The sequence below is a fragment of the Chiloscyllium plagiosum genome, chromosome 30 (genome assembly GCF_004010195.1).
Source record: "Chiloscyllium plagiosum isolate BGI_BamShark_2017 chromosome 30, ASM401019v2, whole genome shotgun sequence".
NCBI classification, from domain to species: domain Eukaryota; kingdom Metazoa; phylum Chordata; class Chondrichthyes; order Orectolobiformes; family Hemiscylliidae; genus Chiloscyllium; species Chiloscyllium plagiosum.
The window spans coordinates 36061700-36084484 of NC_057739.1; the positions used below are offsets into that span (position 1 = coordinate 36061700).

General features: G+C 40.1%; 1 protein-coding gene across 6 annotated transcripts in view; it reads left to right on the forward strand.

The window, feature by feature from the left end:
• LOC122564913 (kynurenine--oxoglutarate transaminase 1-like) overlaps nt 1–21216 on the forward strand; it is a 56685-nt gene extending 35469 nt beyond the window's left edge. For 5 of the 6 annotated variants that reach the window (XM_043720373.1, XM_043720372.1, XM_043720377.1 and 2 more), the window contains 2 exons: nt 1941–2027; nt 13147–14175. In XM_043720373.1, the coding sequence (XP_043576308.1) occupies nt 1941–2027; nt 13147–13215 (156 nt within the window). In that variant the 3' untranslated portion in view covers nt 13216–14175. Of the gene's footprint in view, nt 1–1940; nt 2028–13146; nt 14176–18792 lie in introns of those variants that run through there. The other variant, XM_043720375.1, reaches the window with a different exon arrangement.
• The last annotated feature ends 1569 nt before the right edge of the window (nt 21217–22785 follow it).

Here is a 22785-nt window from a genome sequence, read left to right on the forward strand (position 1 = left end):
TGTTAAGAAGGCGTATGGTGTTTTGGCTTTCATTAGCAGGGGGATTAAGTTTAAGAGCAATGTTTTGTTGCAACTCCATAAAACCCTGGTTAGACCACACTTGGAATATTGTGTCCAGTTCTTGTCACCTCATTATAGGAAGGCTGTAGATGCTTTAGAGAGGGGGCAGAGGAGAGTTACCAGGATGCTGCCAGGATTGGAGGGCTTGTCTTATGAAGAGAGGTTGAGTGAGCTCGGGCTTTACACACTGGAGAGAAGAAGGAAGAGAGGTGACGTGATAGAGGTGTACAAGGTAATGAGAGGCATAGATAGAGTAGATAGCCAAAGATCTTTCCCTGAAGCAGAAATTACTGTCACGAGGGGTCATAATTTTAATGTGATTGGAGGAACGTATAGGGGAGATGTCAGAGGTAGGTTCTTTACTACCACCCCGACCTCAAATTTATCTGGACCGTCTCAGACTCCTCCCTCCCCTTCCTAGACCTCTCCATCTCTATGTCGGATGACCGACTCAACACGGACGTAAAATATAAACCAACTGACTCCCACAGCTACCTAGATTACACCTCTTCCCACCCTGCCCCCTGTAAAAACGCCATCCTATATTTCCAATTCCTTCGCCTTCGCCGCATCTGCTCCCAGGAGGACCAATTCCAATACCGAACAACCCAGATGTTCTCCTTCTTCAAAGACTGCAATTTCCCCTCAGACGTGGTTGACGATGCCCTCTACCGCATCTCCTCCACTTCCCGCTCCTCTGCCCTTGAACACCACCCCTCCAATCGCCACCAGGACAGAACCCCACTAGTCCTCACCTACCATCCCACCAACCTCAAGATACATCGGATCATCCTTTGTCATTTCCACCACCTCCAAACGGACCCTATCACCAAGGATATATTTCCCTCCTCACCCCTATCAGCGTTCCGGAAAGACTACTTCCTCCGCGACTCCCTTGTCAGATCCACACCCTCCACCAACCCAACCTCCACTCCTGGCACCTTCCCCTGCAACTGCAAAAAATGCAAAACTTGCGCCTACGCCTCCCCCCTCACTTCCCTCCAAGGGATCCTTCAATATCCATCAGAAATTCACCTGCACCTCCACACACATCATTTACTGCATCCGCTGCACCCGATGTGGTCTCCTCTATATTGGGGAGACGCCTATCACCCTCACCTTAACCTCCTTCCACCTATCGCATTCCCAACACCCCTCCACCAAGTCCATCCTCCCCACGTTTTATCTTAGCCTGCTTGGCACCCCCTCCTCATTCCTGAAGAAGGGCTTATGCCCGAAACGTCGGTTCTCCTTCTCCTTTGATGCTGCCTGACCTGCTGCGCTTTTCCAGCAACACATTTTTAAGCTCTGATCCCCAGCATCTGCAGTCCTCACTTTCTCCTCTTTAATACCACCACTGGCAATGCATTCCATGCACCCATCATTCCCTATGTAGAGTCAGAGATATTATGGACATTTAAGTGACTGCTGGACAAGCACATGGATGGCAGTAAATTGAGGGGTATGTAGGTTAGGTTGATCTCAGATTAAAATAAATGCTCAGCACAACATGGTGAGCCGAAGGGCCTGTATTGTGCTGTACTGTTCTATGATCTACCATCAGCACTCTCTTTATCTTTTACTCTGGGCACCATTATTGGTGCATCTTCTGTGTGTATTCACCCTATACAGGTATATGTCAACTTCCATTGGATTTTCCACAATCACTTGCCAAATAAGGCACAGGAATATCATTTAATTGATGCATAAAGTTAATCTTTATATCCACATCAAACAACAGAACTGCTCATATCAAAAACACTTCATTAAGGAAAGTAAAGCATTAGGAGGTTTGGATTGGAGGATGGGTGCAGGTAGTGAATTACTAAGTTAATTGACACAAAAAACTTCTAACTCTTTGCTGTTACTTCTATTCACAGGGCTTGGTCACAATTCCAGTGTCTACTTTCTACTCTTCTGACCACAAAAAGGACTTTGAAAACTTTATACGTTTTTGTTTTGTTAAGGTGAGCTATGATTTGAACACCCCTTGAAGTTTGAAGCAAATAGAGGCACAACTATAATGTAGAAATTATTCAACTCTTGCATGTTTAAAATGGGAAGGTAAGTCTTGCATCCTTTAATAATAATGAGGCCCATATCTCTTGGCTCAGTACACAGTCAGAACTGTACCTGACTTTAAACGTTTTCTGTGTTACGTTGTCATCTTCTGTTCACTACATCGTTCAGGCTGACCTGTTGCACATAATCATGACTATTTTCCATTTTCCTGTAACCTATTCAAGAAGCATTCACACTTCAGTTAAATACAACGCCAGTGGCCCAAGCTATTCCTCAGCCACTGTTCAATGGTAACAGACTCCTATTTTCGTCAGAAGGTCTCATTGCTGTCGGTGTATGTGAGGTGCTTGTTATACAAGAGTCTGAGTGCAGTAAGCACCACCCAATGTAAGAATGTCCTGAAGACTTGGTGGGAAGTAGGATAGGAATTTGTGGGAGACATACCTAAAACCAGGTTCTCCTAATTGTACTTGTGGTATCACAATGCCTATTATAACTGTAAGTATTTGCAGTGATGCAATAAACTACATCTTATTTACTCAACAAGACTCTTCTCATTAGACAAGAAGATAACTATCCACATATGCATTAGAAAATGTAAGCACCTAAGTAACCCAGATGCTAAAATGGTATGCATGGCAGTACACAACATAGTGATCAGCATGGATGAAGATTGCATTCAGCAACACCTATCCCACTGACAATCTCAAAGACTTCAAGTGAAATATATATTGCTGATTCCTTTGGACAGCAAACCTGAACAAAAACTACATGGAAACATTTCTCACTGAGGAATACCTCAAGGAATGACTGAAAGCATTCCAAACCCAGTAAGGAATGCTCTGGAACAGAAGAAGTCTGCAGTTCAAAAGTTGTTGTATAAGCTGCATCACAAAGTGGTGATCTGTGGGAGTGTTTAGCCAATGATTGAATAGACTGGCAATTGCAGGAGTCAAAACTAAAAATCAGTGAAACAAAGGGGAAGCTTTAAATGGCCATAGTAACTCAGGCTAAGAGGGAGAGAAATTAAAAACTAGTTTGTAGCTCAGATCAGGTGTTTTACTGCCGTAGAACATAGATGCTATAAGGGGCAAGTCGAAATAAAACTAAATGGAACTAACAGAGCAAAGGGAGAAGTATGCTTAGTCTGGGAGTAAAAAGCCAAAAAAATTGTGAACCCAGTCTGTTAAAGCAGATAAGCATTAGGCAATTTAAAGAAGTAAATAGAATGCATTGTACTTAATGGATGGCACAGTGGCTCAGTGGTTAGCACTGCTGTCTCACTGCGCCAGGAACCCAGGTTTGATTCCAGCCTCGGGCGACTGTCTGTCTGTGTGGAGTTTGCACATTCTCTACCTTTTCTGCGTGGGTTTCCTCCATGCTGCAGTTTCCTCCCACTATCCAAAGATGTGCAGGTTAGAGTGGATTGGACATGCTAAACTGCGCATAGTGTTAGGTGTCAGGGAGGGGGAATTGGTCTGGATGGGTTACTCTTCGGAGGGTCAGTGAAGACTTGTTGAGCCGAAGGGCCTGTTTCCATACTGTAGGGAATCTAATCAATGTTAAAGATATTCTATAAGAAAATCTAAACTCCTCAACGTAACCAAATTCTTGAAAAAAAAATATATTTAGGAATTGTCATTCTTGAGTTGAAAGGCATGTACTGACTTGAATTTCATTCAAAAGCTGGAGGGGAGAGTTAAGTAACAGAAGGTCAAAGGATTGTCAGAGAAGAACTTACACTGTTCTGTAAGCTAATGGCAGAACCTCAGCAAAAAGCAGAATCTCCTGAGATAATTTCGTATACTAATGAAATAAATTTTATAATCGTGTATGAGATAGAAGGCTGTGACTATAATGATTTGTATCAAAAGTGAAGAGTGACAGATTAAAGGTGCCAACAAATTTTAAGAAGAAAGATTGAAAACAAGGCATCAACTAAACAGTATTGCCCACTTGAGACAACTGAAACATCTGCAACTGAATTGAGTTGGATTGCAACACAACAGGGTGAACAACTAATTGTGATAAATTCAAGTCACCACATTGGATGTTGAAATTACTAGGAAGGGTTAAGTTCAAGTCGAGTATCTGATTTCCCTGCTTCCCAAAGAAGAATCCTCAATAACAGATATCACATCAAGCAAGAAGGAATCTTCATGTAACTCAGTTGAAGGATTAAAAGAAATTGCTGGAAAAAAGCAACTGGTCGGGCAGCATGCATAGAGAGAAATCAGAATTAATGTTTCAAGTCCAGTAAACCTCCAGAAGGACTCAAAACATTAGTTCTATTTTCTCTTCACAGATGCTGCCAGAGCTGCTGAGTTTCCCTAGCAATTTCTGTTTTTGTTTTAGATCTCCAACATCTGCAGTTCTGTGTTTTATTTGAGAAATTGAACAATTTGGTTTCGCCAATAATTCAATTACCGAGAGCAGACTAATCCAGTTTGAGTGAAAAATATAACTACTTAAGCTCATATCTACAGGTGAGAACAAATATCTATAGGTGAATTGAAAACAAAAATCCACCAACATAAGTTGAAAATGTGATGCATACAACTCTATGGAAGATATCGTCAAGAAGAGAACAAACAATGTATAAAGATTTGAGATTCAAAAGACTATGAAATGCCCACTCTGGAACAGACAATATCCTCTGAAAAAGCAATACAAGAGACTCAAGGACCTGCAGTTCAGAAGAGAACTCCGAGAACCAGAAATACATGCATACTGGAACTAAAAACTACCATTCTACTATGTCTGAAGAGAACATGCCAACAGAATAAAACTGTCTTTCCAGGTGAAACGATACTTCACCTCTACCTCCTGCGATCTTATGTATTGTGTTTGATGCACCCACTGTGGCTTGCGTGATATTGGAGAAACCAAATATAGACTTGGTGACCGCTTTGCAGAACACCTCTGGTCCATTCGCAAGCATGACCCTGACCTTTCTGTAGCTGGTCATTCTAACACAGCGCCCTGCACACATTCCTTCATGTCTGTCCTTGGCATGCTGCAGTGTTCCAGTAAATCGCAGTGCAAACTGGAAGAACAGTATCACACATTCAATTTGTGAACCATTTCTTCCCTTTTAGCTTGTTATCATGTCCATTCTCCCCTCCCCCAATCCCAGTGTCTGTCCTTTCACGTCTGGCAGGAGATGCACCATTGTTCTGATATTCTCACATTCCAATTTCTTAATCTGAACCTTTTCTCCACCAGCCTACTACCCCAACACCTCCTCCCAACAAAAATAAACAGTAGCATAAATCCACACTTCACTTAAGCTCTAATGAAAAATCATCTAAATGTTAGCATGCTCTTTCTCCATGGTTGCTGTCTGACCCGCTGTGAACTGCAGCATTTGTTGTTTCCACCAGATTGTCTGTCTGAACATATAAAGTCAAATATAATTACATAAACAGATGTTGAGCAATATTACTATAGCATCCCTACAGTGTGGAAATAGGCCATTAGGGCCAACAGGTCCACACCCAACCCTCCGAAGAGTATCCCACCCAGATCCATGCCACTACCCAACAACTTTACATTTCCCATGACTAATGCACCTAATCTACATATCCCTTAACACTATGGGCAATTTAGCATGGCCGATTCACCTAAGCTGCACATCTTTGAACTGTGGGAGGAAACCAGAGCATCCGGAGGAAATCCACACAGAGATAGGGTTGTGTAAACTCCACATAGACAGTCATCCAAGACTGGAATTGAACCTGTGTCCTTGGCGCTGTGAGGCAACAATGCTAACTATTGAGCCACCATGCTGTCCCTATTAGTTGCCTAAAAAGTAACTCGTGGGGTGTGTTGTTCATGGGTCTGAAGGAGTTGATAATTTTTTTTATTTCAAAAGTATACTTTATTCATAAAATTATTTTGATGTCTATACAATTGGTAATGCTATTCTTATGTACACATTGCATCTCTTTACATACAGAGATCAGAATTAATCATTCGTATATAAGTCTGTGTGTTGACCATCCAGATATTTTGCTGAGGCGTCAGCGGGGCCCAGTTTCTGAGTGGGCCCCCTGTTCTTCTTAGGCAGGCAGACCTTACTTGTGGTCTTTTCCCACTGCGCCTTGGCGGCAGCTGCCCCAAGCTTCAGCGCGTCCCTCAACACGTAGTCCTGGACCTTGGAATGTGCCAGTCTGCAACACTCAGTCGGGGTCGACTTCTTCAGCTGGAAGATCAACAGGTTTCGGACCAAAAAGTGTCTTTGACAGAGTTGATGATCCTCCAGGCACAGTTGATGTTCGTCTCAATGTGCGTACTGGGGAACAAACCATACAGCACGGAGTCCCGCATCACGGAACTGCTCGGGACAAACCTCAACACACACCACTGCATTCCTCTCCAGACTTCCTTCGCATAGGCACGTTCCAGTAGGAGGTATGTGACAGTCTCATCCCCTCCACAGCTGCTTCGGGGGCAGCATGCAGTGCGGCAGAGTGTCCGGGCGTACATAAAGGATATCACAGGCAGAGCCCTTCTCACCACCAGCCAAACCATGTCTTGGTGCTTGTTGGAAAGTTCTGACGATAAGGCATTCTGCCAAATGACTTGATAATAAGCAATATCAACAGTAGCCTGCTTACTGACATGTGCTTAGGTTTCAGCCAGGCCCATTCTGCTCCTGATCTTGCTAGAGCTTTGTTTCAAACATGAGCAAAATGTGCTGAACTCCTGAGGAGCGATGAAAGTGACTGTTCTTGATATCAAGGCTGCCTTTGACCGAGTGTAGCATCAAGGAGATCTAGCAAAACTGGAGTCAGTGGGAGTCTGGGAAAAATCTTTCTACTGGTTAGGAAAATAAGTACAGGAGTAAGCCAATCGGCCCCTCAAACCTGTTCTATCACTCATTGAGATCATGGCTGATCTATGGCCTAACTTCATAGAGTCATAGAGATGTACAGCATGGAAACAGACGCTTCAATCCAACTTGTCCATGCCAACCAGACATCCTAACCTAATCTAGTCCTATTTGCCAGCACTTGGCCCATATCCTTCTAAATTTGTACCCATCCAGATGCCTTTTAAATGTTGTAATCGTACCAGCCTCCATCACTTCCCCTGGCAGCTCATTCCACACATGTGTCACTTTCTGCATGAAAAAGTTGCCCCTTATGTCCCTTTTTAAATTCTCCCCCCCCCCCACCCTAAACCTTATGCCCTCCAGTTCTGGACTCCACCATCCCAGGGAAAACATCTTGTCTATTTACCTTATGCATGCTGTTCATCATTTTATAAACCTCTATAAAGTCACACCGCAGCCTCTGATGCGCGAAGGAATACAGCCCCAGCCTATTCAGCCTTTCCCTGTAGCTGAACCCTTTCAAGATCCACCACATCCTTCCGAAAGGAAGGAGACCAGAAATGCGCACAATATTCCAAAAGTGGCCTAACCAATGTCCTGTACAACAACAACATGACCTTCCAACTCCTATACTCAATGCTGTGTCCAATAAAGGAAAGTATACCAAACGCCGCCTTCACTATCCTATCTAGTTTCATATATCTGCCTTTGGCCAATATGTCTTTGTACCTTTACTTAACAAAAGTTTATCTGTCTCAGATTTAAAATTAACACTGATTCAGCATCCACTGTCGTTTGTGGAATAGAATTCAAATCTCTATCACTCTTAGTGTATAGAACTGTTTCCTAACATCTCCTGAATGGTCTGGCCCTAATTCTCAGACGATGACTCCTAGTTTTAGGATCCCCACGTAGTGGAAATATTTTATTTTTATCTATCCTGCCTTTTCCTGCTAAAGTCATAGAGTCTCAAAGACTTCGATCAGTTCACCCTTTAACCTTCTAAATTCAAGAGAAAACTGGCCTAATTTATACAATAAATTATATAAATTATATCTCCTCATAACTTAACCCCTGAAGTCCAAGTGTCATTCTTGTAAACCTACTCTGTATTCCCTCCAACGCCAATATATCCTTCCTTAGATGTGGTGCCCAGATCTGCTCTCAGTACTCCAAGTGGAGTCTCACCAGGGTTTTGTATAACTGCAGCATAGCTTTTGCATTGTTGTACTCCAATTTTCTAGGTATAAAGGCCAGCATTCCACTAGCTTTCTTGTTATTTTCTACACCTGTTTGTGACATTATAAACATCTATGTACCTAAGCTCCCAAATCACTTTGGATGTCCGCTGTATTTGACTTCGCAACCATCTAAAAATACTCTGATTTATACTTTTTTTGGTCCAAAATGGATTACCTCACACTTGCTTACATTGAACTCCCATTTGCCACAGTCCTGGCCACTCACTTAGTCTATCATTGTTCCTTTGTAATTTTATCATCTACGCAATCTGCAATGCTGCTTAACTATGCGTCATCAGCAAATTTGGATATATAACTTTCTTTGCCATCATCCAAGTGATAAGTAAATAATGTGAATAATTGAGGTCCTAACATATATCCTTGTGGATTACCAGTGGTAACATCTTCCAATTTGAGTACCTCTCCATTACTTTCTGTCATCTGGCACTCAACCAATTTCCCAGCCATGTTAGTAATTTGCCCTCAGTTCCATAGGCTTCAACCTTAGTTAGCAGTCTGTTGTGTGGGACTTTATCAAATGCCTTCTGGAAATCCATATAAACAATATTCATTGGTATGTTATCACGTGAGTCAACCTTCCATCCATTGACTCCATCCATACTTCTCGATGTGTTGGAAAGGCAGCCAACATAATCAAAGACTGCTCCCACCCTAGTTATAATCTCTTCCAAACTCTTCCGTCGAGCAGAAAATACAAAAGCTTAAACACATAGACCAATGGAATCAAGAACATTTTTCTCCCTGCTGTCATCAGATTTCTCAACAGACCTTTCAAATTTCACATTTAATGCTGACCTCACTCTTTGTGCACCTTCTCTGCAGCTGTAACATTGTATTCCTCATTCATTTACTATAATGCACTTTGTATGGTATGATCTGTCTGTACTGTATGCAAAATTAAACTTTTCACCGTACCTAGGCATGTGACAATAATAAACCAGATCAAATCAAAAATGTCCCAGAATTTCTGTTATCTGCCACTTCAATTCACCACTCTGCTTCCTGGTTAACATTTCTGTCTCAGGCTTGATGCAGTGTTCTAGCAAAGCTCTGCAAGCTGGAAGAACAGCATCTTCTGGTGTGCTTCAGGACTCTGCAGTCTTCTGGACTTAATATCAAGATTAATAATTCTAAAGCCTAAGCACCTTCCCACCTGTCCTTACTCCAACCCCAATGCACCAAGCCTTGGCATCTCATAGGCTGCTACCACAAACAATCCATTGTCAGCTACCACTGATCTCCATTAGTAGCTGACCTTTACCCATTCCTTTGACTACATGTTGTTCTCCTGTCTCTCTCTGGGTTCCATCTCCACCTATTGTATTGTCCACCCCAATTTCAATCATTTCTGAAGAAGTGTCACTGGACCCAAAACATTAACTCTGTTTTCTCTCCACAGATGCTGCCACACCTTGAGTTTTTCCAACAATTTCTCTTTTTGCTTCTGGTTTCCAGTATCCGCATATCTTTCCTTTTTCCTGTCCACTACCTTAAGTCACCTCCTCAAAAAATTCAGTGAGACTTGTCAGGCGTGACCTAGCTGTCATGAATTGATGGAGGCTCTCCCTGATAAACAGAAAGTTTTCAAGGTATTCAGTTATCCCATCCTTGTTTATAGACTCTCAACAATTTCTGGCTAACTCGTCTGTAACTCTTTGATTGGAATTGTACCTGGCACAAAAGAAGTTGGTTGTGGTTCTTGGATGTCAGTTTTCCTCACTCTAGGACATCTTTGCAGGAGTTCCTAGGCCCAATTATCTTCAGTTGCTTCATCAGTGATATTGCTTCCATCAAAACTGAAGATGTTTGCCAATTATTGCACAATGTTTAGCACCATTTGTGATTCCTCAGATACTGAAGCTGTCCATGTGCAAATACAGCAAATCCAGGCTTGGGCTGAAAAGTAGTAAGTATTATTCACACCACACAAATGTCAGGCAATTACCATCTCTAATAAGAGGCAAATCTAACCATTGCCCTTTGACATTTAATGACATTATCGTCACTGAATCCATCTCTATCAATGTCTGGGGTTAAATTATTTTCTTTAATTCTTTCAAACTCAGTCCAGGGTTGGCCGGGCTGTTTCGGTAAGTTCTGAAACATTTGCCTGTATACTTCTGGCACCACCTCATATATGCTCAGAAGATACTTCTTCACCTTATCAGAGTCCATAGAATTTATTCCCTCTGACAGAAATGTATAAATCTGTTGTGCTTTACCAATGAATTTACTTTGCAAGGAAAGGATCCAATCTGCTTTTACACATTTATGTTGCTATCTTCTCAAATGACATGAAAAATCCTTCCACATCCTTCTATTCAAATTTTGGCAAAGCCTGCACAGTCTTAAACATTTCCTGACTGAACTGTGGATTATGACTCAAACTGTCCTCTTCCATGTTTTCCCAAACATCTAGTTTTAATTGCCAAAGCTGCAGTAGTTTTAAGTTAAATTCCTGTTCTCACTCACTCATTCCTTCTTTTCTTTCCTCCTTTCCTTTTTTTCTTTTTTCCCCTCCCTTTCTTCCCTTGAGGATTCCAGTTTCTTAAGTTCTAACACTCTTTGGAATTCCCTTTCTTTTTCCACACTTTGGAATTCCTTCCAATTTTCTCATTTCCATATGCTTGCACTGCAACTCGGTGTTCACTGATGCTTTCAGTGTACTGCCTGAATCACATAGCCTCTTTATTTCCACTAAACTCGACTGTGTCACTATTGAATCCCTAATGCTTGCTTGCTTAGCATGCTTCAGCAAATTTAATTCTAGTCTGCTGGCTAACTCTGCTAGTTTAGCTTTAGTTGTATTCTGCAAGTGTGCCAGGGAAACTTTTAACACATTCACAAACTCTTTAACAATTTCCATTGCCATCTTAAGTCTGAGTACAAACCTGGTGTGTAATTACCTACTCTCAGTACCAAAATCTAATTCCATTTCTATGTTATCTGCTTTTCAATATCCCAGACGAGCCCTCGATTATGTGTTGCTTTCTTCTCAAATTACAGGAAAATGGCTTTCACATCCTTCTCTTTAAACTTTGGCAAAACCTGCACAATCTTAAACATCTGACTGAACTGTGGGTTCAGATATAAACTACAAGATTATAAACTTTTGAATAACCAATCCAGACTTTGTGAACAATTAATTCCAGGCACTAGTTTTGTATCTTAAAAAAAAATTAACAATTTATTTAACACACCAATAGTGAGCTATTAATGAAGTCAGTAACTGGAGATTGGTTCTGACAATTCTGGAAGAGATGCTAGATTCTTATATTAGCAGAAAAAGAAATAACAAGATAACCTAATTCATGTCAATGCTTTAAACCTGAAATTTTGTTTTCACCTCCCAATCACACAAAAGACATACAGACAAACAAACAAACACAGTTAAGTGTTAAATAAAGAAAAATTACAAAATTTGCCAGATTACTGAAATTGTTTTCACAAAACGTTTCAGAGCATAGTTCTGGATTCCTTGGTTGCTTTTCTGAAGCATTGATCTGGGTCACTTTTTCAATTCACTCATGTAAAGATAGTAATATTTGTAACTCAGCTTTCACTTCTGGGCTTTCAGAAGCTGGTTTGGGAGATTAGGCCATGAACTTTCAAATATTCAATCTGTGTCACCAGAAAACACAGTTCAATACAAATAACTTCAGCTGTAGTTCTACTCTGATGACTGACCATCTTCTCCTAAGACTTCAATTAACATTCAGGATTTGCCAACTGTTTGAGTGTAGCATCTCTTCCAGAATTGTTAGAACCAATCCCCAGTTACTGACTTCATTAATACCTCACTGTTGGTGTCTGTTTAAAAACCATGCTCTTCCTTGGTGGCAATGTCTGTAGGGATGCTTTTAATAAAGAATCATCCTAAAATTCACTTCCAAGCTTAGTCTCATCAATAAAGAAAAGCTTATTTGATCTGTAGTTTACTTTTTCCACTGTATCACTAAGTTCCTCAGCTCACGATTCCTAATTCACAGCTCCAATTCAGCTGATAAAATAATAACAATAAAAACAATGAAATATCAGTAATGATTCTAACACATGAGACATTGAACAAAAGATTATGCTGCTTTCTGAGTTAGACACGACATATAAAGGTACTACTTGAACAAAAGCAGATGAGTTCTAGTGTCCCAGCCAGCATATATTCCTCATCAATTTTTAAAGTTAAAAGTCACACAACACCAGGTTATAGTCTAACAGGTTTAATTAGAAGCACTAGCTTTTGGAGTGCTGCTCCTTCATCAGGTGGTTGAAGGAGCAGTGCTCCAAAAACTAGTGCTTTCACTAGTTGGACTATAACTTGGTGTTGTGTGATTTTTAACTTTGTACACCCCAGTCCAACACCGGCATCTTGAAATCGTAACAATTTTTTAAAAATTGTTACTTATCAGTACTGTTTTTTGAAACTTTGCTGTAAGCAAATTGATTATACTTCAGAACTACTTTACTAGTTATGAAGTGCTGGGATGTTTCACAATTAAAAAAGCTGCATAGAAATCAACCTTTCTTATTGTAAATTTGCATTTCTTATAAATTTGTGTTGTTTAATTATTTTTGTGTGACTTTTTATCCTGTTTATGAATACTCTAATTGAGAAATGGTTTCGCAGCTATATCCAATAGCAGGACATTGCTAAAGCAACAAGGAGAATGCATTTTCCCTGAAGCGTACATTGTTTTTGATTCAACTTTAGAAGATCAGCTCTTATCCTATGTTAGCTTGAAATCCAGAGTTCCAGTGCTGCTTATGCTGAATTTGAAAGGTCCCCTACATTTGCTTTGTATCTGCTAAACCTGTGTTAAGAATAAATTTATTTCACTTAGGACATTTCGCAGAGTGAAAACCTTTATGTACTCAGATTGCATTTGAACCCAGGTATGTATGAAAGGATTTAAGTGAACGTAATGCATAAAACCCGTTTAGAGCATTTTTCTCTTTTACATTCTCTAGGAGGACTCAACTTTAAGCAAGGCAGAAAAGATCCTGCAAGAGTGGAAAAGTACGGTGCTGACCCAGTGATCACTCTAATACAGTGAATTTATTATTTTCTAATTCAATTAGTGGACATTTTTAGTTGTATTTGTCTTATTTGGAAAAAAAAATTCAAATCCACACAAAATCATAGTAATAGTCTAACTCTAATGAAAAATGGCACTAGATGCTGCTGAGGATGGTCATGTTTGCTATGTTTTGAGGCATTGATGAAACATGAAATGGTCAGAAGCTCTTAAACTTTCAGCCAAAGGATTTCCAATGTCAACCCAGCATCTAACTCGATCAATATTTACAGAGTGAATTGCCTTTGTCAGGGAATGTTGCAGAAACTGATGAAATCTGAACCCACATCAGTGGCTGCAAAGGATTAGAATAATGTGGGGTTTGATCTTAGTGTAATTATTGGTGTGATAATACTGAATTGTTCAATTATTTTTCATTTTTTGGAGGTTTACAATTTAATATGGTGAGTCATTTAATTATTTCTAATCAACCTGTTCAGTCATATAATGCACTCTGGGACAGATTGGATTTGAAACTGGATTGTCTTGTCCAGTGGTAAGGATACCATCACTGCATCACAAGACCTCTTCAAATTATTTTTCATCAACCTGTTAGACATGTTCTTTTGACCCAGAGGTAGGCATACCGTTATATTTAGTTGATGCCTTGCCTATGAGTTGATTGGTTAAATAATTGATCACATATGTGTTAGAATTAGCTGTTACTTGCTGTGTAGTTTTTGCAACAGCTGTCTGATTATATACATTAAGACTGAGCTAAGATTTACTTAGTGCCACAGTTGTAAGTAAGCAGAATGCTATGCGTGTGCAACTTGTAAGATTGATGGTGATCACACTGTGTTCTGCAGGAAACTCGTTACTGCAGATTGTTTTCATTTCTTCTGTTCTACATGACTGGTTTAAATTCAACTGTGTGTAAATGTCATGTCATGAATTTGAATTAAAAATGTTAAAAATGTTTCAACATTGTATTTTTAAAAATATTTTCTATGTTTTAGTGTATCTGTTTAATTTTTTTTGTATAGACATGTAAGCTCACTATGCTGTATGAGCTATTGCTCATGTTAAATGTTGCTACCACCATCCTCTCTATAAATATAGGAAACTACAGGGCCTGTTTGGTCTAGTGTGGTGGAGGAAAACCGCTTCCTGATTTATTTACAAGAGTCTCCCGTAATTAACAAGATATGATTTATTTCTTGTCAGTAATTAGTTATAAAGATGTTGAGGAAGACCAGATGTTTGGTCTCACGCTGTCAATATCATAAGCAAGTCTGCGCGCAATTATATAATATCATAATGGGCAGTGCTTATGGTACTCTTCTGTATTAGCCTTTTCAGATCTAATACAACATTCATATACCTATAAACATTGTTCTTGAACCTATCAGCGGATCAGAGACCTAAGCCATATGTTAATCACTGTTCGAAATCATCCAACACCAGGTTATAGTCCAACAGGTTTATTTGGAAGCACCAGCTTTCGGAGCTGGATTCAGTGTATTGGAGTGATCACTGGGCCAGCACTGTACTTTTCCACTCTTGCAGGATCTATTCTTATGATATTATACTCCACAACCACCTGATGAAGGAGCAGTGCTCCGAAAGCTTCCAAATAAGCCTGTTGGACTATAACCTGGTATTGTGTGATTTCTAACTTTGTCCACTCCAGTCCAACACCAGCTCCTCCACATCATGTTAATCACTGTGAGACATGTCAGCTGAGGCTGAAACAGCGCCAAGATCATTCTGTCTCTTAAGCAGGAGACTGTAACTGATGTTTTGGTAGGCAGTACAGTAGCATCTTAAGTTTTGCAGAGTACTGTATACAGAAATAAGCATTGCAATAAGAACACGATAACAGTCAAGAATTTTGTTACAGTGTGTTTCCCTAATATTATCTTCGCTAATTTCTAATCTGTTATTTTTCACTAAACTCTTGGTGGCAGCACTTTTAAGTAACTTGTACATTGCAATCACAGGGTATTCTTCCTGTGTGTAATTTTAAAACAAAATCACAGCTTCATTTGTGAGAATAGTTCATTAATTTTTTTTACACCTGGAAAATGGAGCAACTCATCCACCCTCCAGCAGTCTCTCATGGAAGAGTGATTAAAGGGTTTGATTATTTAGTCCTAAAGGTTTTAATATATATATTCTTGCTACTCTTCATGTTCATTCTAAACTGAAGCATTTCAATGCTGGGAAATTGAAAATATTTTATCACCAATCTCATCAGACTCTCAAGTTTTAACTCGGACTAGATGGAGAGGTAAATTCCAACTACCTCGCTGTATTAATTTGACATTGTTCATGTCTGTTATTCTTATTGTCGCTTACAGTTATTAATTTAGTGAGAACTAGTAGCTTGTGTTGAGGTTTCATACCAGTTAGAAACTTGACTGAGGATACCACAGTTTTTTCCCCCAGATTTATTATATCCAACAAATAATTTTTCAGGATTGACCCCAGCTTCTAGAGGAGAAATTACACAGTTCACTGGCTTCCTTTGCCATTTTAAATAGAATGGAATACAAGATAATTCAGCCTATCTTGCCAAACACAATTGTTCAGAGCATGCCCCATTTAGACCTGCTGCCATCTTTCTCTGCCAGAGAGGGCATGCTGACATAGTAATACTTTATTGCTCAGTATACTTTATAGTCTTTTTTTTAATCGGCTTCTTCCACATAAAAATATTAACTGTAAGGAAGAGGTACATTGCGCTGCATATAGTGCAACGCTTATAGAATAAGTTGTACAGAAAAAGGTCAACCAGCCCTTCCTGCCAGTTCAGTTCTTTGGAGGAGTTGTCCAATTAGTTCCACTGCCCCTTTTTCTGCAGAACCTGGGAAAACAATTGACTGCAAGATAATGTTGGTTGATCCTGATTTCATGCCCTAAAGATGGAGATAAACAAAATCATCCCAGTTGATGCCATTAGTATTTTGTTTTCATCTTCTTGGACAACCATTATTTCACCTAAGCAGATTGGTATTTTAACTTGAGAAAGTGAAAACCTGGACCTCTGAAAAGGCAAATCCTAGAATAACACATCATAAAAAAAACATAAGAATTAGGGGTGGAATAGGTTATAAGACACTTGAGGCTGCTCCTTCACTTAACAATATTGCAGCTGATCTTTGGACTCAACGCTACTTTCCACCAATATCCTAGATCACTTCATTCCCTTGGAGTCAAAATATCTATTAACCTTTGTCTTGACTATCACAAAGACCAAATCATAACACATAAACTACCTCCTAAGAGTCATAAGTCTGGGCAATTTCAATCCATGAGACAGCACAAAATTGCACATTGCTGCTTTACTGAAAATCTAGTCCTGCACAATCTTTGTTAAGGAATTCTAGGATTTATATCAATGTCTTTAAACACTGGTATTTGTCCAGGTCAGCATACTATGTGGCTTGGAGATAAGGGTATTCCCTTATTTGCTGCCCTTGTTCTTTAAGGTAGGTGTGGTTTTATGTTTGTGAGTGAATTCCCATATTACATCTTATAGCCAGTACACATACAGCCACAGTGATGTGTTGGGAGGGGGGTGTGGTTCAGGATCCCAACTGCAAGGCACTCAATAGTGTCTCCTTAGCCCCTATTGTACAGGACTCATTAAATAAAAATTGTAGCTCCTTTAATTGAAGCTCCAAGCTGAAGCACAAAATTAATTTGTCCTGAGAATAAGTTTATAACTTGTCCTCTAGAATTTCAGTAATTTTTTGTTTAAAACTAACTGATTGGATTTTGCTTGAAATGAAAGACAGTACAGTATCTTGCCATTTGGCTAGCTAAATGTTGCTGAAGAAACCACTACAACTGCTTAAACTACAGGAAATCTCTGCAGTTAATTGAGTCATTGCAAAGTTAAGGCTAAGGCAGCCATAAGTCTTCACACAAGATTTTTAATTTTAAAATGCAGTAAAAGCAATTCAGTTGATAAATGTAGGATGTCATTGTGAAATGCTGATGCTGATAGAACTAAAGAGTATTTTCAGCACTTCCTGTTTTTGCTTAAGAATGCCAGCATTTTCGGTTTTGTGCTTTATGCAAGGAAAGAAAGAGCTTGTATTAAAAAAAAAGGTCCCTTTCATCATCATAGTTCATTCGACAGCACATTAAAACAAATTATGTACTTTTAGAAATGAAATCAAGGCTGCCATGTGGGAGAGAACTGAGGAGTTAATTTTCGCACCATGGTTATTGGCAATAATCCTATTGGACTTGGGAAATGAAAGGAGAGAAAATATATCAAAAAGTGGTAATCCTCAACAACAACAAAAACAGCGGCTAAGGCATTGTGCTTTCATCTATCTGTAGGGGATTGGGTCTAATTTTCTTGCTACTACTCTGAGAAACAGGAAATTTAAAATCTATTGAGAATTTTAAGAAGTGTTGAATGCACATTCATTTTTGTTGGGTACAAAACTAACAAAGTTTGACCATATGGAACAAATATTAACCATCATTTCCTTTGATATTTTATTAGAACGCCTAGCTTCTTGAGGTAAAATCTTATGCTATGAACTTTTATTAAGAGGTATTGTAAACATACTGGCTAAATCTTTTCGGGACCTGATGAAGGAGCGTCGCTCCGAAAGCTAGTGTGCTTCCAATTAAACCTGTTGGACTATAACCTGGTGTTGTGTGATTTTTAACTTTATACTGGCTAAAGGTACTGTTAGATTCTTTGACTTTTTAAATTTCCTTAATTGTGTCTGTTATCAGCTTTTAAAGCCCATCCTTAGCCTCTTTTGAGAGGGTGGTGTTGAGCTGCCTTCTTGAACTGCTCTAGTCCACATGCTCTGTATAGATCCATAACGGTGTTAGGGAGGGAATTCCAGGATATTGACCCAACAACTGTGAAGGAATGGTGTGATGTTTCTAAGTCAGAATGGTGAGTGACTTGGAGGGTAATTTGCAGATGATGTTGTTTCCCTTTATCTGCTGCCTTTGCTCGTCTAGATGATAGTGGTCATGGATTTGGAAGCTGCTATGTAAGGATCTCTGGTGAATTTCTGCAGCATATTGTGTACATACACTGCTGCTACTGAGCATTGGTGATGGAATGACTGAATGTTTGAGGATATGATGCCGATTAAGCAGACTGCTTGGCCTGGATTGTGTCAACTTCTTGAGTATTGTCGGAGTTGCACACATCCAGCCAAATGAAAAGTATTCCACCATACCCCTGACCTGTGCCTTGTAGATAGTGGACTGTATTTGGGAGTCAGGAGGTGAGTTATTTGCTGCAGCGTTCCCAGCCTCTGACTTGCTCTTGTAGCCATTATGTTTATATGGCTGGTTCAGTTTAGTTTCTGGTTAATGGTAACCCCCCCAAAGTTTTGATAGTGCTGGATTCAGTGATGGTAACTCCATTGGATGTCAAGAGATGGTGGTTAGATTGTCTCTTATGGAGATGGTCAATCTGGCATTTGTATGGCGTGAATATTGCTTGCCACTTTTCAGTCCAAGATTGGATATTGTCCAGATCTTGTTACATTTGGATGTGACTGCTTCAGTATTCTTATCACTTTGAATTCTTTGCATTATCTCTTTACAGGGCCAGCTGGTCTAATTGTGCCAAGAGGACCAACACCAGCAAGGATATGCCAAATATATAAAGATCCTGCCCCACTTCCAATGATGAAAGGGCTGTCATGCTGGCTGGGAAAGGCCAGGACTAAACCTGTAGTGTTTGGAGGCACCAGTGAGGAAGCAACATTGAGCTTTTCAGTTCTCGGATGAAAAGGAAGACTCTAACTCATTTGGCCTGTATAAACTATTCTGCATCTTCACCAACGTTTTTTTCTCTTCTGAAGGCACCAATGTCACCCAGGACTCTGCACACCAAAACAGACTGCATTCTGAATGCCTCTACACCAGAACCACATGTGAGCTTGTAGTGATGAGCAATAACACAAGATATCCACCTCCTTGACTTACATCTGATGACAAGTTGCCTATCAGTGCAACAGCTCTGTGCATCTTTAAGCTCTGGCCAAAGTGTGAAAAGACGAGCTGAAAATGTGTTGCTGGAGAAGTGCAGCAGGTCAGGCAGCATCCAAGGAGCAGGAGAATCAACATTTCAGGCATGAGCCCTTCTTCAGGAAATGATTTTCAGGCATGAGCCCTTCTTCAGGAAATGATGCTATGAGCAAGTGCTAAGAAAGAAAGCAAACAGCCCTAAGATACAGTCTGGTTGAATTTATGAGCTGTGTACTTGTCCTTGCATTAAAAGTGTCCTTATAGTCTGCACCCCAAACTGTAACATTACAGAGAACTGCATACTATAAGTAGTTCGGATGATACAATGAGGCTAACATGTTGGATGTCAGTGTCTGTGGATGTGGGGTGCATGTGGCCACTGCCCTGGAGCATACCTTGAGATGTTGATATTGCTTATCCAAGATGGCATCTCAGAGTCCCAAATACTGATCTGGAATCATCATGTATCCGCTGACTTCTATGTGTCGAGATTCTATCTGGCATTTAGGTAAATAGGAACATGCATATAAATGAGGTGAGATTTGGTGTTAATAACAGTGCTAATGATTAATAATCCTCATTCGTAGGTCACTCATTGTTCCTGAGAGAGAATGTCTCTCAACACCCAGATTGGAAAATGTGATTTGTTGCTCCTGAAGTTGAGGAAAGACTTTCTATTTCTCACATGATTCTCCTAGCTTTCTCAACACATCCTACATCATTTTTGGCTTAGGAAATTGAGTACAGCCGCTATCATCTTTTTCACTGGTCGGACACTCATTTCACTTGTTTTTCAAGCTAAGATATGCTATCTAGATTTCTGGAGGCTATAGGTGTTGAGGAGTACCAGGAGGGATGGAGAATTAGCCATGATCATGTTGAATAGTCTACTTTTCCTCCTATTTTCTATGTTTTCTATGTTTCCAATGCACAATGGCACACTTCCTCCTTTCTATTCGCATTATAATTGTGCTTTTTTTAGCACTTCATCCAATCCTTGAAAAGTCTCTTTTAGTTGCAATCAACACATCATCCTGATTGGATGAACGATGTGGGACTGTGCCAAAATTATGTTGCAGCTTTGAAAGGTTTTGTAGAAGACTATAATTAGGAAACATCATTAAATTCTGTTGACTTTGTCAATCTGTGTTAAGCTGTGCTTAAGTCTGAGACAAATTAAATTTGTGGAAATCTTGCCTTCTCCTAATTCAATACACAAATATTGACAGGTCTATAATGGATCTGCTCACCCTCCATCGGCTGATTTGTTTTGACTAGATAGTCTTTTTGTTATCTCATTGTTTCGTTGACTTGAGTATTTTTATACTCCGGGTTGACTAGTTAGTTTTAATGAACATCCTGTTTCTCTTTAGCATCTTTTCTGTGCAATCTGGGTTCCCAGCATGACAAATTGGCCTAACCTCGTAATATTCTGGACTTCTGTCAGGCCTAATTCTGAGGTGTACTGTCACACCAATTATGCTTCCATGACTGTCCTCAGGAATATTGCTGTAACTATTATATTCCAACAAGCATCTCAACTTGAAAACATACTTCCAGTCTTTAGCTTGCAAAACACATCCTAAACATTACTGATGGGTTTTTTTTGACACATCTAATTACTACAATGGAGAATTTGGGGAATTTGACCTTGTTTTGAAATCATGTTTCTACCACCTCACTGAATGTGCTGTCATTTGTGTTTCACCGCCAAATGCAGCATGTTCATGTATTGTTGGTTTACCAACATCTTTATTCAAATTGAATGACTGCTGGTAACTGGAACCTCTTCCTCAAGTATTTGGGATTCATTTCAAGATTGTAAACTCCACCCTTGTGATGTTGCTGCTTATTGCATACAAGCAGATGTAATATGGCCTATCTTTTGACAGTTAAAGTATTTTTATTCTTTACAGCAATAGCAATCACTAATTTGCTATCAACAGAACTCTTTTGATCAGGTGCCCCTCTTCAGGTTTGATGGAAGCCTCCTAGTGAATAAAATCTGAACTAGTCACTTGCATAAGACAAAATTCCTGAATATTACAGTTCCAAGTCAGGATGGTGAATGGCTTGGAAGAGAACATGTGTTGTTCGTATATATCTACTGACTTTGTTCTTCTGGGTGGTAGAGGTCTTAGGTTTGGAGGGTACTGTCTAAGGAGTTTTGAATAGCTATTGCTTTGCATCATTTACGTGGTGCACATTTCTACTACTCTGCATTGATGATGGAAGGAATGCATGATGAAGATGTCAGATGGGATACAAAACAAATGGATTGCTTTGTCCTAGCTGCTGTCAAGCTTGAATGTTGTTGAAGTTGCACCTGCCCAGACAAGTGGGGAGTATTCAGTCACAATCCTAACTTATGCCTTGTCGCTGGAAGATACCTACTCACTGCTGAGTAAGGTGAGGGCCCATGGTGTTCGAGGTGAGCTACTGGTATGGATTGAGGATTGGCTGTATGACAGAAGGCAGAGATTGGGATAAAAGGTTCTTTTTCGGACTAGCAGCCGGTGACAAGCGGTGTCCCGCAGGGTTCAGTGTTGGGGCCGCAGCTGTTCACGTTATATATTATTGATCTGGATGAAGAGACTGGGGGCATTCTAACGAAGTTTGCCGATGATACGAAGTTAGGTGGACAGGCAGGTAGTACTGAGGAAGTGGGGAGGCTGCAGAAGGATCTAGACAGTTTGGGAGAGTGGTCCAGGAAATGGCTGATGGAATTCAATGTGAGCAAATGCAAGGTCTTGCACTTTAGAAAAAAGAATACAAGCATGGACTATTTCTAAACGGTGAGAAAATTCATAAAGCCAAAGTACAAAGGGATCTGGGAGTGCTAGTCGAGGATTCTCTAAAGGTAAACATGCAGGTTGAGTCCGTGATTAAGAAAGTGAATGCAATGTTGTCATTTATCTCAAGAGGGTTGGAATATAAAAGCACCATTGTGCTACTGAGACTTTACAAAGCTCTGGTTAAGCCCCATTTGGAGTACTGTGTCCAGTTTTGGTCCCCACATGTCGGGAAGGACATACTGGCACTGGAGCGTGTCCAGCGGAGATTCACACGGATGATCCCTGGAATGGTAGGTCTAACATATGAGGAACGGCTGAGGATCCTGGGATTGTATTCATTGGAGTTTAGAAGATTAAGGGGAGATCTAATAGAAACTTACAAGATAATACATGGCTTGGAAAGGGTGGACGCTAGGAAATTGTTTCCATTAGTCGAGGAGACTAGGACCCATGGACACAGCCTTAGAATTAGAGGGTGTAAATTCAGAACAGAAATGCGGAGACATTTCTTCAGCCAGAGAGTAGTGGGCCTGTGGAATTCATTGCCGCAGAGTGCAGTAGAGGCCGGGACGCTAAATGTGTTCAAGGCAAGATTGATAATTCTTGACGTCACAAGGAATTAAGGGCTATGGGGAGAATGCGGGTAAGTGGAGTTGAAATGCCCATCAGCCATGATTAAATGGTGGAGTGGATTTGATGGGCCGAATGGCCTTACTTCCACTCCTATGTCTTATGGTCTTATGATAGGCTTTGAGGATTCAAGGGGTGAATTA